General features: G+C 33.0%; 1 protein-coding gene across 2 annotated transcripts in view; it reads right to left on the bottom strand.

Moving 5' to 3' along the window:
- Nucleotides 1–4,399: 4,399 nt before the first annotated feature.
- The window catches only part of LOC110442986 (epidermal growth factor receptor-like), a 203,358-nt gene continuing 192,473 nt past the window's right edge, over nucleotides 4,400–15,284 (bottom strand). For both annotated transcript variants that reach the window (XM_021486888.1, XM_021486889.1), the window contains 4 exons: nucleotides 13,790–13,954; nucleotides 12,797–13,007; nucleotides 12,428–12,613; nucleotides 4,400–11,233 (listed from right to left, as the gene is read on the bottom strand). In XM_021486888.1, coding sequence (XP_021342563.1) covers nucleotides 10,986–11,233; nucleotides 12,428–12,613; nucleotides 12,797–13,007; nucleotides 13,790–13,954 — 810 coding nt within the window. In that variant the 3' untranslated portion in view covers nucleotides 4,400–10,985. The remainder of the gene's footprint in view (nucleotides 11,234–12,427; nucleotides 12,614–12,796; nucleotides 13,008–13,789; nucleotides 13,955–15,284) is intronic.

Below are 15,284 nucleotides of genomic sequence, written 5' to 3'. Positions count from 1 at the left end.
TATCTTAAAAATATCATACATTTCGTATGACAGACAAAACATAAGCTTTTATTGTCTAGAATACAGGTCTTTATGTAAAGCATGCAAGATCACTGAAACGTCATACACATTATGATGTGTGCATTAGTACACATTAAAACAATCATAATAATCACAATGAGAGAGATGATGATGATCACGATGATAATGAGGAGGGTTAGGATTGTTATCTTAACCATGACAAACATTCTTAATTTGTATTAAAATGAAAAATACAATACGTCGTTTCATTACCTAAAACAATGACCTTATCAAAACACAAACATATCAAACACGAGATGTTTGTCTGACAAATAATGACAGGGATTTATTGGAAGATTTGGTATATAAGGCACTTTTTGTTAAATGGAAACATGAAGTAAACATATCCATCATCGTCTAATTCAAAGTATTTGACAAATTTAACTGCAAGTAAATTAATGATTTAAGCAGTAACTGTTTTAAATAATATATTGATCTTGTATTTATATGCGCTCCTAAATCATGTCAATAATTGTTTTATTAAAACATCTTGCATGTGAAATATTTTAATACCTTTGTTGATAATGATAACATTGTCAATTACACCATAGAAATATGCAATTCTTACATATCCAATATTTTATATTAATAGCAGAAAAAAATACCGTTTTTCTTCCATTTTGATATTTGGTGTTTACGACTTTCAACTTTCAAAAATAACATTGTGAAATGTTTTGATATATTCCCAGTTTAGGAAAAACTTCATAAGACAATTAAGACAGTGGAAGTTTCCATAACTTGGTCATTATCTAACACAGTTTTACCCAACTTAAAACACGAACCAATCGCCTACAATTACGAGAAACTGAGCAAATATCTTACTAGAGTAAATGGTGTTAACAGTCGAATGACACTGACGTTACAGTACAGACGGAGGCATCAACACCTATAAATGGTTGTCAAACTCTTAACTCAACATTGATACTAAATAATATGATGTCTGTCTTCAATGAGAAATATTACATCGTTGATATGCTGTTTTCCAAAGACACGAAAAGGTATTTCAAAGGAAACACCACGAAACACGCACTTTAGATTTTAGAGTTTTGATTTTAGATCCTAATAAGTACATTTGCTATGGTAGAATTATAAACAGATACAGTTTTGATTGATCGTTTCATTTACAATCTTATTACTAGTGAAGGTTTTAATTGAATAAATCACACTTTTGTCTTTTCTTGGTAATTTTCACTTACATATAAATCAAAGTCATGTATAATAGCAAGTAAACTCACATATTGACACTCATTTTTTGCGTCATAAATTGTGCAAATATAACTGTGTTCATCAACACTTTCCAAATCAAAAACAAAAATATTTGTCCACAATCATGATAATATGGAAAAGTATTTCTAGTAGTTAAATCACTTCTGACTATTACAGTGCAGATATCTACAATTAATCATGACCAAATGGATTAAAAAATGATACCAATCTGCTCTTTAATACAGACAATAGAATAGGCACATTGAAATAAATATAAATCTCTTTTAAAGCAAGTAACAGCACAATTTGGATTAAAACATTATGAGACATATTTGATTCAACCAGCAATCTTGTAGTCGTACATGGTATTAATAGAGTAATAACTGTGAGGAATTTACGCTAGCTTTGTTAAACAGAGCTTTAGACAGGAACCATCGTGATTGTCCGCCCGTTTGTGGACACCATGCATGTCTAATATTTAACGGACCGTACTTTCCTTTTGGCAGGATTCCACAAGTTTCATACAACAATTACGTTTAAGGTGAGGTGTAACCCTATTGATTTTATCTTTCAATTTAAGACCTCAAAACTAAACTTAATGACTACTCGTAGGTTCATTAGAAACCCCATTGATTTTAGATAGAAAAAGGAAAAAAACATTTTTCAGCGTTACAATTGTGTTCATTTTGCCATATTGGTATTGCCAAGCAGGACGTGACCATAAAATGTTTAGTTTTGATTGAAACCAAATGTAATGAAAAAATATGTAAATGCTATATTGCCTGGATCATTTATAAAATTCATTTCAGTTTGGTCAAATTGAATATAACATCTGGTGCAGTTAAACAAATCCCCAAGTTACGAAGTATTCAAATAACTTTCAATATTCGAAATTGAATGAAATATTGGAATAATAAAGATACATTTTTGACAATGGGGCTGCAATTTTAATGTTTTGGAGAAATGGAAGAGGGGTAGTAAGAAAAAAGGTTTGTATTGGTTTTATAATTGAGAAATAAACGATATTCAGCTTTCATTTCTACTTTTCATCGATCAAGTAAGTTTTATTGCGTTTATAGTTAAGAAAATAATTTCCCAAAAATGGTCAAAAAAATGACAAAACATCAATTTTAAACTCTTTATTTTTAACACCTTCTTTATCAAAAGTTACCGAATCACGGTTATAAGAATATCATTCCACAGAATGCGATGAGACATATATAGTTCCCAAATCTGTACATAATTAGATAGTAGTATCAACTGATTTTATTATTTACAATGTCAGCTTTAGCTTAACTTTGGAAACTAACATTGAAAATACGTGTTTGTTGTTGGTAATACAAGTGGGACATTGTCTTGAATAAAACCACCTAAAACATGACCTTGCCAGACTGGCAGACAGTCGCGTCATAGCGCGCGCAAGTACAGAATCTAGGTCACACACGTTTCCAAGTCGGACTAGGCACTGTCGCTTTCTGAAACGATTCTTCTTCGTTTAATGGCTCTTGGATGACTGACGTTGTCCTTTTTTGGAACCACATTGATGTGGAAGTGTCCTCCATACACATTACCACCAAACATTGTGTCCTCCGAGATTATTCATTGATGAGACCGATGTTGTTACAAGTCGGAGTCAACTGATTCTGTTGACAGTGTATGGGGCGAGAGCCATTTATCCTCAAGGGGCGGATAATATGTTTTCCATTTTTTTTTTATATTTGATGTCAATTATAGTAATTATACTTTTCGAAAAAACAGCATTGTTCCAGGAATAAATATATCACTCATCACAAAATTGATACAGCGATGGTTCCATCCTAACTTGTTTATAATTTGTTAAACACTTAGATGGTGCTCTTCCTACATAACAACTCACACAACGAAATGTTTCACTAGTTGAAGATTAATAGAAACATATCAGATAAAGGCTACACTAGTTGTTATTGGGTAGGTGTACAGACTTTTTCATATCAGCGTGATAGCTACAATTAAAGGCGCATGCTATTTTCGCATGGACGTTTACAAGCGAAAGTGATGATGGACCTTGACGGAATATCTACTCCCTCCTTCCTTTTTAGGACTCGCGCAACTAAATCAGTTGCTATATGCTATTATACTTAACATTTAAACAAATAGCTTTTATATTTGAAGTTCAATATCAGTGACAGTTGTCTTGATTCATAAATACATATCTAATAAAGGCTACCAAGGGCATATTTTGGCAGGTTAAGTGTCGCAGCATTCAAAACTCGACAATCAAAAGTTTACAAGCAACACCGGTATCCCTTTAAAACACGCCTCTGACTATTTACCTCTGTGTACATCCGACAAAACTATACCTTAGGAAGTATTCGCTAAACCTATACATTTTTAACAGGTTATGTACCCGTAGGTGACATCCATTCAAAAATCTGCCATCAGTTCCACATTTAGTTTCCACAAAGGTACAGTAATTAACATGATTCAATATTATTTAAGAACTACAAACGTATGAAACACTTCTTCATTGACTTATTCTACTTGTGCAAGTCTTTTTACTTCTACATCACTCCGCTCTAGTACATGACATCACAGAAATTGTTTCCGCTCCAGTTTGTTGTACTTGAATGTATTACATTTTGGATTTTCTGGCTCGTTATTTAATTACCTTTCATTTCGGTCGCGCTAATTAGAAAGAAGTTTTCCTGGATAGTTTAAGAAACCAGTAAATAACAGGTCTTGAGCAAAACAACAGAACCCCTTTTGTAAAAGCCGAGATTTGGTAGAATATGAAGCCTTTGTCGAACGTGCCTTCCGGAGGTAAGTATTCCATCGTGAGAGTATGAAAAATGGAAAAATCTGTGAACTATTTATCGCTCCGATGTGGTCGTGTATATTACCTAGTGTAGTTGATATATCAGGTAAGCGTTAGGATTTTTAACATAATAGCAGGATGATTTTGTCACCCTAAAATATGGCTTGTGTCGATGACATTTTCAATCATCAGAACCTCTTCTCCAGACCCACAAACCATGTTTTTGACCAAACTTAACGATATTTCTGTTTAGTTCCTTTTTCTTCCATGCTCGATAAGGATATGTTTAAGTTAAGCATTTTCTGTTCTAAATGACATACAGACAAACAGAACACAATGTGGTTTTTCTGCTAAAACAATTTATTATAATTATCTTAAAAATATCATACATCTCGTATGACAGACAAAACATAAGCTTTTATTGTCTAGAATACAGGTCTTTATGTAAAGCATGCAAGCTCACTGAAACGTCATACACATTATGATGTGTGCATTAGTACACATTAAAACAATCATAATAATCACAATGAGAGAGATGATGATGATCACGATGATAATGAGGAGGGTTAGGATTGTTATCTTAACCATGACAAACATTCTTAATTTGTATTAAAATGAAAAATACAATATATCGTTTCAGTAACTAAAACAATGACCTTATTAAAACACAAACATATCAAACACGAGATGTTTGTCTGACAAATAACGACAGGGCTGGATTGGATGGAGGTGGAACCGTCAATTTAAAATATTGCATTACTAAATATTGACTGCTCCCCGACAGATAAATAATGAATGGCTCCCAAGAGAATATAGGCCGGTAGATGTTCTGATTTGAAGTAGGAATTCTGATTTGAAGTAGGAAGAGATGATAAGCATGGCTTCAGTTTAACCTTATTATCGTCGAAAATATAACCACTGGTCCTAAGAACCATCGTTAAATATCAGATTATCGTGATATCCTAGTGCTAATATTGGTCATAATGAATATTTACCAAATAATTAAAGACTCGTTTTTTCAATTTTATTTTAATAAAACATTATTTTCCTTTCATAAAGTTTTGGTTGCAGTTTTTTATTTAATGATCAGGATATTTATAAAATAGCCTAGTGATTACGCCATATAACGGATAAACCATTGGGTTTTAAAATGAGAAAATTAAGAAATCTTCAGAGGGATCAACAATACATGGAACTGGATTTGAAGTCTCATCAACAAGACTCTCCAGTGAAGGGAGATACAAAAGATAAAGATTTGGTATATAAGGCACTTTTTGTTAAAGGGAACAAACAACCTGAAGTAAACATATCCTTCATCGTCTAATTCAATGTGTTTGACAGATTTAACTGCAAGTAAAGCAATTATTTAGTGATATAACTATCAGGTGATATAAAAGTAGGGAATGGCCACTATGTTCCAGCCTGGTTGATTAAACTTGTTGATCTTGTATTTATATGAGCTCCTAAATCATGTCAATATTTCCTATATATCATGTGAAATATTTTAATACCTTTGATGATAACATTGACAATTACAACATAGAAATAAGTAATTCTTACATATCCAATATTTTGTATTAATAGCACAATTAAAACACCGTTTTTCTTCCGTTTTGATATTTGGTGTTTACGACTTTCAACTTTCAAAATTAACATTGTGAACTACTTTAATATATTCCATGTTTTGGAATAAACTTCATAAGAAAATTAAGACAGTGGAAGTTTCCATAACTTGGTCATTATCTTACACAGTTTGACCCAACTTAGAACACGAACCAATCGCCTACAATTACGAGAAACTGAGCAAATATCTGACTAGAGTAAATGGTGTTAACAGTCGAATGGCACTGAGGTTACAGTACAGACGGAGGCATCAACACCTATAAAGGGGTGTCAAACTCTTAACTCAACAGTGATACTAAATAATATGATGTCTGTCTTCAATGAGAAATAATACATGATTCTTAAAACGTTGATATGCTGTTTTCCAATGTCACGAAAAGGTATTTCAAAGGAAACACCACCAAACACCCACTTTAGATTTTAGATTTTTGATTTTAGATCCTTTTAAGTACATTTGCTATGGTAGAATTATAAACAGACACAGTTTTGACTGATCGTTTCATTTACAATCAAATTAATAGTGAAGATTTTAATTGAATAGATCACACTTTTGTCTTTTCTTGGTTATTTTCACTTACATATAAAATAAAGTCATTTACTATAGCAATTAAACTCACATATTGACGCTGAACTTTTTTGCATCATAAATTGTACAAATATAACTGTGTTCATCAACACTTTCCAAATCAAAACAAAAATAGCTGTCCACAATCATGATCACATGGAAAAGTATTTTTGGTTGTTAAATCATTTTGATTGTAAATATCCATTTTACAATGCAGATAATTACACTTAATCATGATCAACTAGATCAAAAAAATTATACCAATCTGCTTTTCAATACAGACAATAAAATAAGCACATTGAAATAAATATAAAACTCTTTTGAAGCAAGTAACAGCACAGTTTGGATTTCAAACATTATGAGACATTCTTGATTCAACCAGCAATCTCTTTGGTGAATTTACACTAGCTTTTTGAAATAGGGTTTCTAGACAGGAATCATCGTGATTGTCCGTTAGTTTTTAGACACAATGTCACATATTTTACGGACAGTACTTTCCTTTAAGCAAGATTCCACCAGTTTCATTTGACTATTACGTTTAATGTGAAGTGTAACCCTATTAATTTTATCTTTCAATATACCTTGGTAGGACCTCAAAACTTAACTTAAAGACTACTCGTAGGTTCATTAGAAACCCAATAGATTTTAGAAAGAAAAAGATCAAATTATTTTTTAACGTTACAGTTATGTTCATTTTGCCGTATTGCCAAGCAGGACGTGACCATATCATTTTTAGTTGTGATTGAAGCCAAATTTAATGGAATAATATGTAAAAGCTTTGTTGCATGGGTCATTATCAAAATTCATTTCAGTTTGGTCCAATTGAATATATCATCTGGTCCAGTTAAACAAATCCCTAAGTTACGAAGTATTCAAATAACTTTCATTATTCGAAATTGAAATAAATACTGGAATAATATACATTTTTGACAATTTGGCTGCAGTTGTGAAGTATTTGAGAAATGGAAGAGGGGTAGTAAGAAATTGGTTTAAAATTGAGAAATAAACGATATTCAACTTTCATTTCTACTTTTCATCAATCCAGCAAGTTTTACCGTGTTTACAAGAGTTAAGAAATAATTTGCAAATAATAATAGTCAAATAATTAGAAGATGTTAAATGGTTTATTACCTAATATCAAACTAGTAATCTATTATTTGATTTAAAAATTATATAATCTCAAAGGAGGTCAATGAGCTTGTTACTCGAAAAACTTAAGTTTTTATCAACAACAAAAGGTATATTTTTCCATACAATACACACGACCTTGCTGTCACATGACTTAATCATGATATACATGGAAGACATGATTATATGAATGGAAATTATAACGGTAATAATAAAATCATACTAAAGATATTATGTCAATTTCAACAAAAATCATGACAAAATATATCCTCTACAAGGTCAAACCAGATTGATTCCATGAATGACCTCGACCTTCATTACCTGCAGGTGCCAAAGGTGAAATACAAAATAGTACAGCTGAAAACATAGTAATACATGTTTATTTGATACATTTTGTCTTTTGTATCGTAATATTTCTATCACATGCATAATTTATTATATAATAATAATGACAAAAACAACAACGGTTTAACAAATACTATAATATACATACACATAAACAATATCTTACACTACCGTTCTATACAAGTGTTGTACATAGTGCAGTAATGAAACAATATACAAAAACGTAATTATATTAATTGTTATATTAAGTCATGCATAATCTGTGGTCTAGGCTAGTTCTATAATATTATATTCTAGTTTTTTTTTTACAGGGCATTCAAAGTGTGAGACACTTTTTAGCCCATCATAACAATACAGTTAATCATTAATGACATTAGTACGTGTATAATCCAGGAAGGATTACTACACAGTGGTTATACGCTCATCAATAGCTTGTTACCATATACATTTATACTAATTTAGAGGACAGTTATTTGTCAATATATCAATTACCAAAATATCATCCAGACTTTGAACCACTGTTTCCAATATTTCTGTAATTGTATTATCATGCTCGATATCTTTCTCACAACATATTGACAAATTCTGTCCCTACAGAGTTACTCCGAAAATCAGCTTCAACAACTCGTCAATGACTGTGTAACTCGGGCTGGGTCAACTTTAACAACTCCGTAAACAATAGCTATACCTGAGAAATATGATTTTGGTTCAGATTTCTTGTGCGTCCAATGCTACTAGAATGTACTTCAGGTGAAGAGCCGAACTTTGTGAGTCCTGGAACAAGGCTTAAAACATCCCAAATAACCTTTTTTTATTTTCACCATAAATCTAATTCTTTTATTTTACAAATCTGAAGTCACAAAGTTTGTTTTCTCTGCATATCGATAAGGTTATATGCATAACGAATAATGAAATGGTGGGATTACTTTCTTTGTGATGATCATTAACATAGTTATAACAAAATATTGCGTTACCTTAATGCAATGTCAGCCAAATATATCCATGCTTAAATCATTTATCCATTTATGTGTTTTTCCTTTTTCGTATAAAACGCCAGAACCATGAAAACTCATCTTAAAAGTTTCTAAAATTCTTTGGCTTTAAAATTTTCATTTGATAAAACTTGAAGTACAAATAAGCAGTCAAAATTTCTTAATTTCAGCAAGAACTAAATCTGGGAAATACTGATTAATAAAAGTTGTTTAAAATTCAGTTTCTAGTATAATTTTTAATTATTGTGACCAGAAATATCATTTTTTAATATACTTGAAAAAGGCATAAAATAACCAATATAAACATCGAAATTGAAACCTAATAGAAGGCACGCGATGAAAACGGAAAGATAGCAGAACCAATTCCACAATGAAAGCTCCGTGTTAATTTCACAGTGAAAAACATCAGAGCCAATTTAACTGAAATATTTTCAGAGCCAAATTCTCAGTAAAAGCTCAGCGTTTTCAATTTCAACGTGAAATTCTCCCTTAATAGTCTTCTCTCAGATGAAGCTTGTGCCATGAATTAAGTTTCAAACTGATGATAATATGTTTCGGAGGACGGATTTTATCATCAGGTAGTAAGTACGAGCTACAAATACTGGTGGGTCTATTATTTTACCCTTATTCCTTCCCAAAAGGAAATACGATGAGCTTATTTTAGTTTGTTTATTTTTGTTTTTGTTTGATAGGTGGGGTGAACATTCTTAAAATATACACATTTAATTTCCTGACAAACATTTCTTTGTTCACTCAGAATATTCGGTAAGCTACTAAAATGTCCATTAATAGCAAGTATCATGTAGATTAAGACATCAACATGGCGCGTGTAATATTTGTGTAAGTTATACAGTGTTTTTATCGGTACACATTTCAATTACAGCTACAAAACATCTGATATTGACAAAGATCAAGATCAAAGATTGCATAGATACATAGATTTACGTCAAATATTGGTTGCTCCTTGAGTACTTCTTCCTCAAGGAGAGGTAAGCTTTTTCTTTCAAAGGAACATAACTCTTGTTTGCTCCATGGGGATAACAAGGATTAAAGAGCAAGAACAGTTGGGTTTTTCAAACTCTCGCAAGAACCCGATCTTTTTGTAACTCACATAATTATACAGACAGTGATTGAAACACTGGTACTAGCCTCGTCTGTCAATACACCTATAATAAAATCTTACATGTGTATTGACAGACGAGGCTAGTACCTGTGATTGTCAGAAATTTCAGTTATTTCATGTAAAAATAAAACAGATTTTTTTGTTGTTTTCAATTGAAGACTTCACCGAACCAAGACAGATCCCTATTCATTTGAGGGGGAAAATCGGGAAATATTTTGTAAAATACATTTAGCATATCCCACGTGTTCAAACATTTTCAGTTTAATTTAGATAACACTAAAATACAGTGATAACATAATATAACAACAGCCCTTTCGTCACATTTAAATACAACGTTTGACAGCATAGTAAACAGGCCACTCTGATAGTGTAAGTATTATGGCAATTTCTTGTTAACAACCAATCAAAGTTGAGTATGACTCAAATTTCATTCCCATTCACTTTGGTTTCTTTAGCAACAGATGTGATGACACACCATTGTGTTGTTGTTGGTCCACATTGAAGCACACATCATAACCTTTACAACATTATTGTAATAGGTCAAGGTCATCTTACAAAGGTGTTGTCTGTCACTTTCAAAAGAAAATATACTTTGAAAAGATGGCACTTTTCTATGAGATTTTTCACCCCATACAATCAAAGATATCCATCAACTACAGTCATGTGATATTTCTCATCCAATCATGTGACCATCCAATCATGTGACCATACAATCATGGACAATATTCCCACATGTAAATCTATCACATCTTGCGAATTTATGAAGGTTTAGAAACTCTTAAAATAGACCCTTTCATGACCATATCAGATCGGAGAATCTTGTGTCCATATCTTCAAGATATGGCCTTTTCCAAAGGTCACTAGGGGTCACCTGAGGTCACAAAGGACCAATCACATTAACTTATCCACATTTCCTCTTCTCCTGTTTGTTCCATGGACCAATTAGAATCACTCACATATTTTCATTGAGATTTTGTCTATTTTGACACGTTATAGTTGATGATGCAGTCAAGTTTCTGCTTAGTACATCTGTACTGATTTTTCTTCTCGGTACATCTGCACTTACACAACCAAGTGTTACAAATCTACACAGAACTTTGGCAGTATTAGGAGCTATGACGACAAGATGTCATCATTCTCGGTCCATGACTACACAGCCGATTCAGAAGGACAGCTGTCCGATATCATTAACGGTTTCAGTTCCCCGTGCTCATTGTTCTGTCCACCCAATTCATTGTAATAGTCTCTACTCCGGTTATTTTTAAAGCCTGGAGGTTTTTTACCATTAATTTTTGGACTATTGATATCTTCAAAATATTCTGGATTCTCAAAATTGAGGACGGGTTCCGGTTCTGAAGGTGGATCGTTCTCAAAAACACTGTTGTCATTCATGTAATCTGAAAAACAGTCCATAATAAACATTAGTTTTATGACAAATTCTATCTAATAACTAAGCCCCAACACATAAATCATTTTAGAAGTAATTCCTATTATTTATCAAATAATTCATGTAATTCAAAACTTGAATTATGTTTAAGGATACTTCAAAGTATGTTGATACCATTTGAATCATTCTGAATATTCGCTAAGCTAACTAAAACTTCAATTTAAGCCTCACTTAAGGTATTCAATCACAGTTAGGGAAGGCATTGAAAAAAAAATCTTTTTCTTTTTGACAATTTGAATTATGAAACAAGTCATATTTCAACTTATACTAATCACTTTTGTTGGCCCGGATGTTAGTGGGCAGGGGTCTTTATGTGGGAGCAAACTGGAGTACCAGGAGAAAACCTACGTGGTCGGGCAGGTGACCCCATACCTTATCACGTCTGATCGGGGAATCGAACCCTGGACGCCTTGGTGAAAGGCAAGTGTGCCACCCAACTACCCACTGAAGGCATTGAATGATTAGCCAACACCTTTGCTGTTTGATAGATGGCCTGGGAGTATATCAACAGGGGTGACTTTGACAGAAACAAATATGAATCAAAAAGTTTAAATTCCAAAGGATCATGGTTTTAGGAGTTTTAAAAAGTCATCAATTTATTGCAAACTTAGGTAAATGCAGCTTTGATTAATACACTGCTCTTCAATCATTGGTCTGTACCAGCCCCCTTGAGCTTCAGCTTAGACAAACTGTATGTAAAAGGGAGTTTACACAAATGTGTTTAACTCATTCACCCATGAAATTGCATAATGAACTATTCCAACCATTGAATTGGAAGAGTACACATGTGTTATCAGGGGGGATGAGTTAATTGCAATTTTAAAAACATATTTTAACAGCTAATGCTTCCTGAGTTTTGGTGAGTGTTAAGTTTGACATTAAATATCTGGTTTGGCGTTAAATATCTGGTTTTTTAAGTAATATGCACCCTGACAGGTTAGCAAATTGGAAAAGCTAGAAAGATTGTAGAACTTTTTTCATTTCTCAAAAAAAAAGAAGTAATACAAATATATTAAAGTCACTTAAATAAAATTATGGTGAAAAGATGAGAATCACAGAATAGATAAAAAAATTATGGGTTTCTAAAAGGGATGGGGATCTTATTTACCTGAATACGGTACAGGTATATAGGATGTATATTTACCAGGGTTCTCTATCAGATCAGTGTACACTCTGGGTTTTGATGACTTTGGTTGTAAGTAGTCGTCCTCGTCCACTGGGAGCTGGATTTTACCGGACTCTATTAGTTGGGTCGGGTCTGGGTAACCCATGGAGCCGTTCCTGACGGGACTTTTCCGACTCGGAGACAAAATCACAGCATCTGTCTCTTCTACAAATTTAACAGATGTTTACTTTTTATTAATCTATCAAAATTTGATAATTATCAGCAGATCTCAATTTAAATATAATGATATCTTTTACAGTTGAGTCTTTAAAAAAGGACAACTTCCTTATCTCCAAAAAGGTGTGTGCAGAAAAATAATTCAATCTTTTAATAAAGTTAAAGTCCTACCTCCTCCTCTTAAAAACTGGACGGGATCTGAACTGTAGCGAGAATTAATGCTATTGCCCCTTCCTCTAGTTGGGGATAACTCTCGCTTTTTACGAGCAGCAGCTGCGGACTCGAGATGTCCGTATCTTTTCTCTCGTCGCGGCTGCTGGTGAGGGTCTCGATCCTTGGTATCAAAATTTGTGGCAGCATCCTGAGGGTGCAGTAATGGTGTCTGAAATAGAAGATACATACTGTAAAAGACTGATCAGTTAATAGAATCTAACGTATAAATTAATAATATTTGCCTCACCGTAATTAGGTTCTTGTTCAAAATGGTAGTGACATCCAATTTAGCAAACAAGCCAGTCTCTGTTACAAGCTTGATAACACTGCACTCGATGTTGTTAAAAATCGCAACAGTCAATCATAGAGTGTTTACATATAACGTTCATAACAAGGGACAAAGAAGGACTGTTTTCCTGTTTCAAAAGCAATAAAATAACTCCGGCTTGGCAATAAAATATATAAATGTGTAAGATGGTTTCATGTTAACGGCTAAGGTCATTTAAGGACATTGCTTCATGTGTGTAATGCATGTTTATGTGCTTGAAGGGGTATGTTACTGTATTTGCATCCAAACAATAGCGCAGATCTGATGCTGACTCACTGAAATGTTAGGATGAAAGCGTCCCAAACAGTACTATTTCTGGTCACAGAAACTGACAACGGGTCAATTAGTCATTGCACTAACCCTAAAATTGCTGAACATTTAGCATTTAGTCTCTTGGACAGAGTGCAATTTATTCCATGATTTCCACCAATAGAAACTGTTAGATAAGGTAGAGGTCACTAAGCCCAAAGATAATAGTGTTCTTGCCCTAGACATCTCTTCTGAAAATGATTACCTATTTTAGTGTGTTTTCTAATCAAATCGTTAAGGAGGAATGATACCCCCCGATTTGTTTCTGCAATCAAGGATCATGTAAATCAAAGAAATTAACACCACAAACTTACCTTTGATGTGAGTGGTGTTGTCGGAGGCACTGAATTACGAGACTGCGGCTGTAAATAGTCATCTGCTTCCACAACTTCTTCTGGGCAATCTCCTGCCACACTGAGGCTACGAGCAAGATCGTTTTTGTCGTAAGAGTGGCTTGGCAATCGCATCAATTTGTCATGCTAAAATGTAATAAAAAAGGGAAAACCATTAACTTCATGTAAGACCATATTATTACAATGTACAATATAACTTGTGTCAGCTCTGTAGTTTCAGGTACCGTATTTGCCGTACATACATGTAGATATCCCCCTTTATAAAACTGACAGTCTGACAGGCACTTAATATAGACCTTTACAGAATCAAGAATTTCTATGAGTTCTGAATTTTTTTATTCTACTGTAACTCATTCTTGGCACCTGATGCATAATTTCAATTCATAGAATATCTTTTGTCCTTAGAAGATATTACTGGGGGTAATATCAAATTAAGGTGCCTATATTACTGGTGGTAATATTAAATTAAGGTGCCTATACTCAATTGAAGAGGAATGACCTACAGGTACAGTCAATACAGGAAGTAGAAACAATCCTGATGAAATAGTTCCTATTGCTGGAGGAGGATAGTCATTACGGCAAATACGGTACAGGTGTAACTTTCATAGATATACTTTTTACAATTTAACTGACGCTCGTTACATTCCATATCAAGATGTTTGATAGTGCATCTTAGAATCCTGTTAGCTTATTGTGAACCCTGAGATAATATTGACAGAATGTCAGTATAATATGTATACATATCAATGGAGGTACACATGATACTAGTATTTAGTTTTTAAAGTAGAAACAAACAAAAAGAGAAACATTATTAGCTTAATTGTAACACAAGATATGTATAACAAATCTCTTTACTGTGAAAAGAATAAAATATTTACGAAGTATGATATCTCTTATAAACCCATTTAAACAAAGAACCTTTTTTTTTTGAAATATGACATCATGAATTCAAAAGAAAATCTTTTTTTTTTAACAAAAAGTAGTCATAATAACATAACTATGTAACCTGCCTAGAAGTCCCAAATCATCTTAACAATTATAGAACTTACTGAATTTGACATGTTTCTTAGGAAAACCCATTTGAAAAGTTCAGAAAAGATATAAGCTGTTGTTTAGATGTTTTTTCCCCCTTGAATGTTAGGCAAATTATTGGAGAAGTTAAAGGTAGGGATTTTGTTAACAAATATAATGTATGCATTCCAAATCAATCAATCAGCTTACCACACATTAAAGGGATACTACTATACCAACAAGAGGCCCATGGGCCTTAACGGTCACCTGATATATTTATACAGAGAGTTGATTTTGTTTTTAACATGAACAGAAATATTATTCAAAGTGACAAAAAACAATAAAACCACCTTACTCAATATCTAGCATACAGATTTCAGACTAAAAAGGATTTGAAACTAGCACCTCCAGCCCTTGGGGGTAGGGCTGGCTCAAAATTTTCAAA

Source organism: Mizuhopecten yessoensis, unplaced genomic scaffold (genome assembly GCF_002113885.1).
Source record: "Mizuhopecten yessoensis strain PY_sf001 unplaced genomic scaffold, ASM211388v2 scaffold716317, whole genome shotgun sequence".
NCBI classification, from domain to species: domain Eukaryota; kingdom Metazoa; phylum Mollusca; class Bivalvia; order Pectinida; family Pectinidae; genus Mizuhopecten; species Mizuhopecten yessoensis.
Note: the sequence above shows the minus strand (reverse complement) of the source record. Positions and strands in the feature narration are given on the sequence as shown.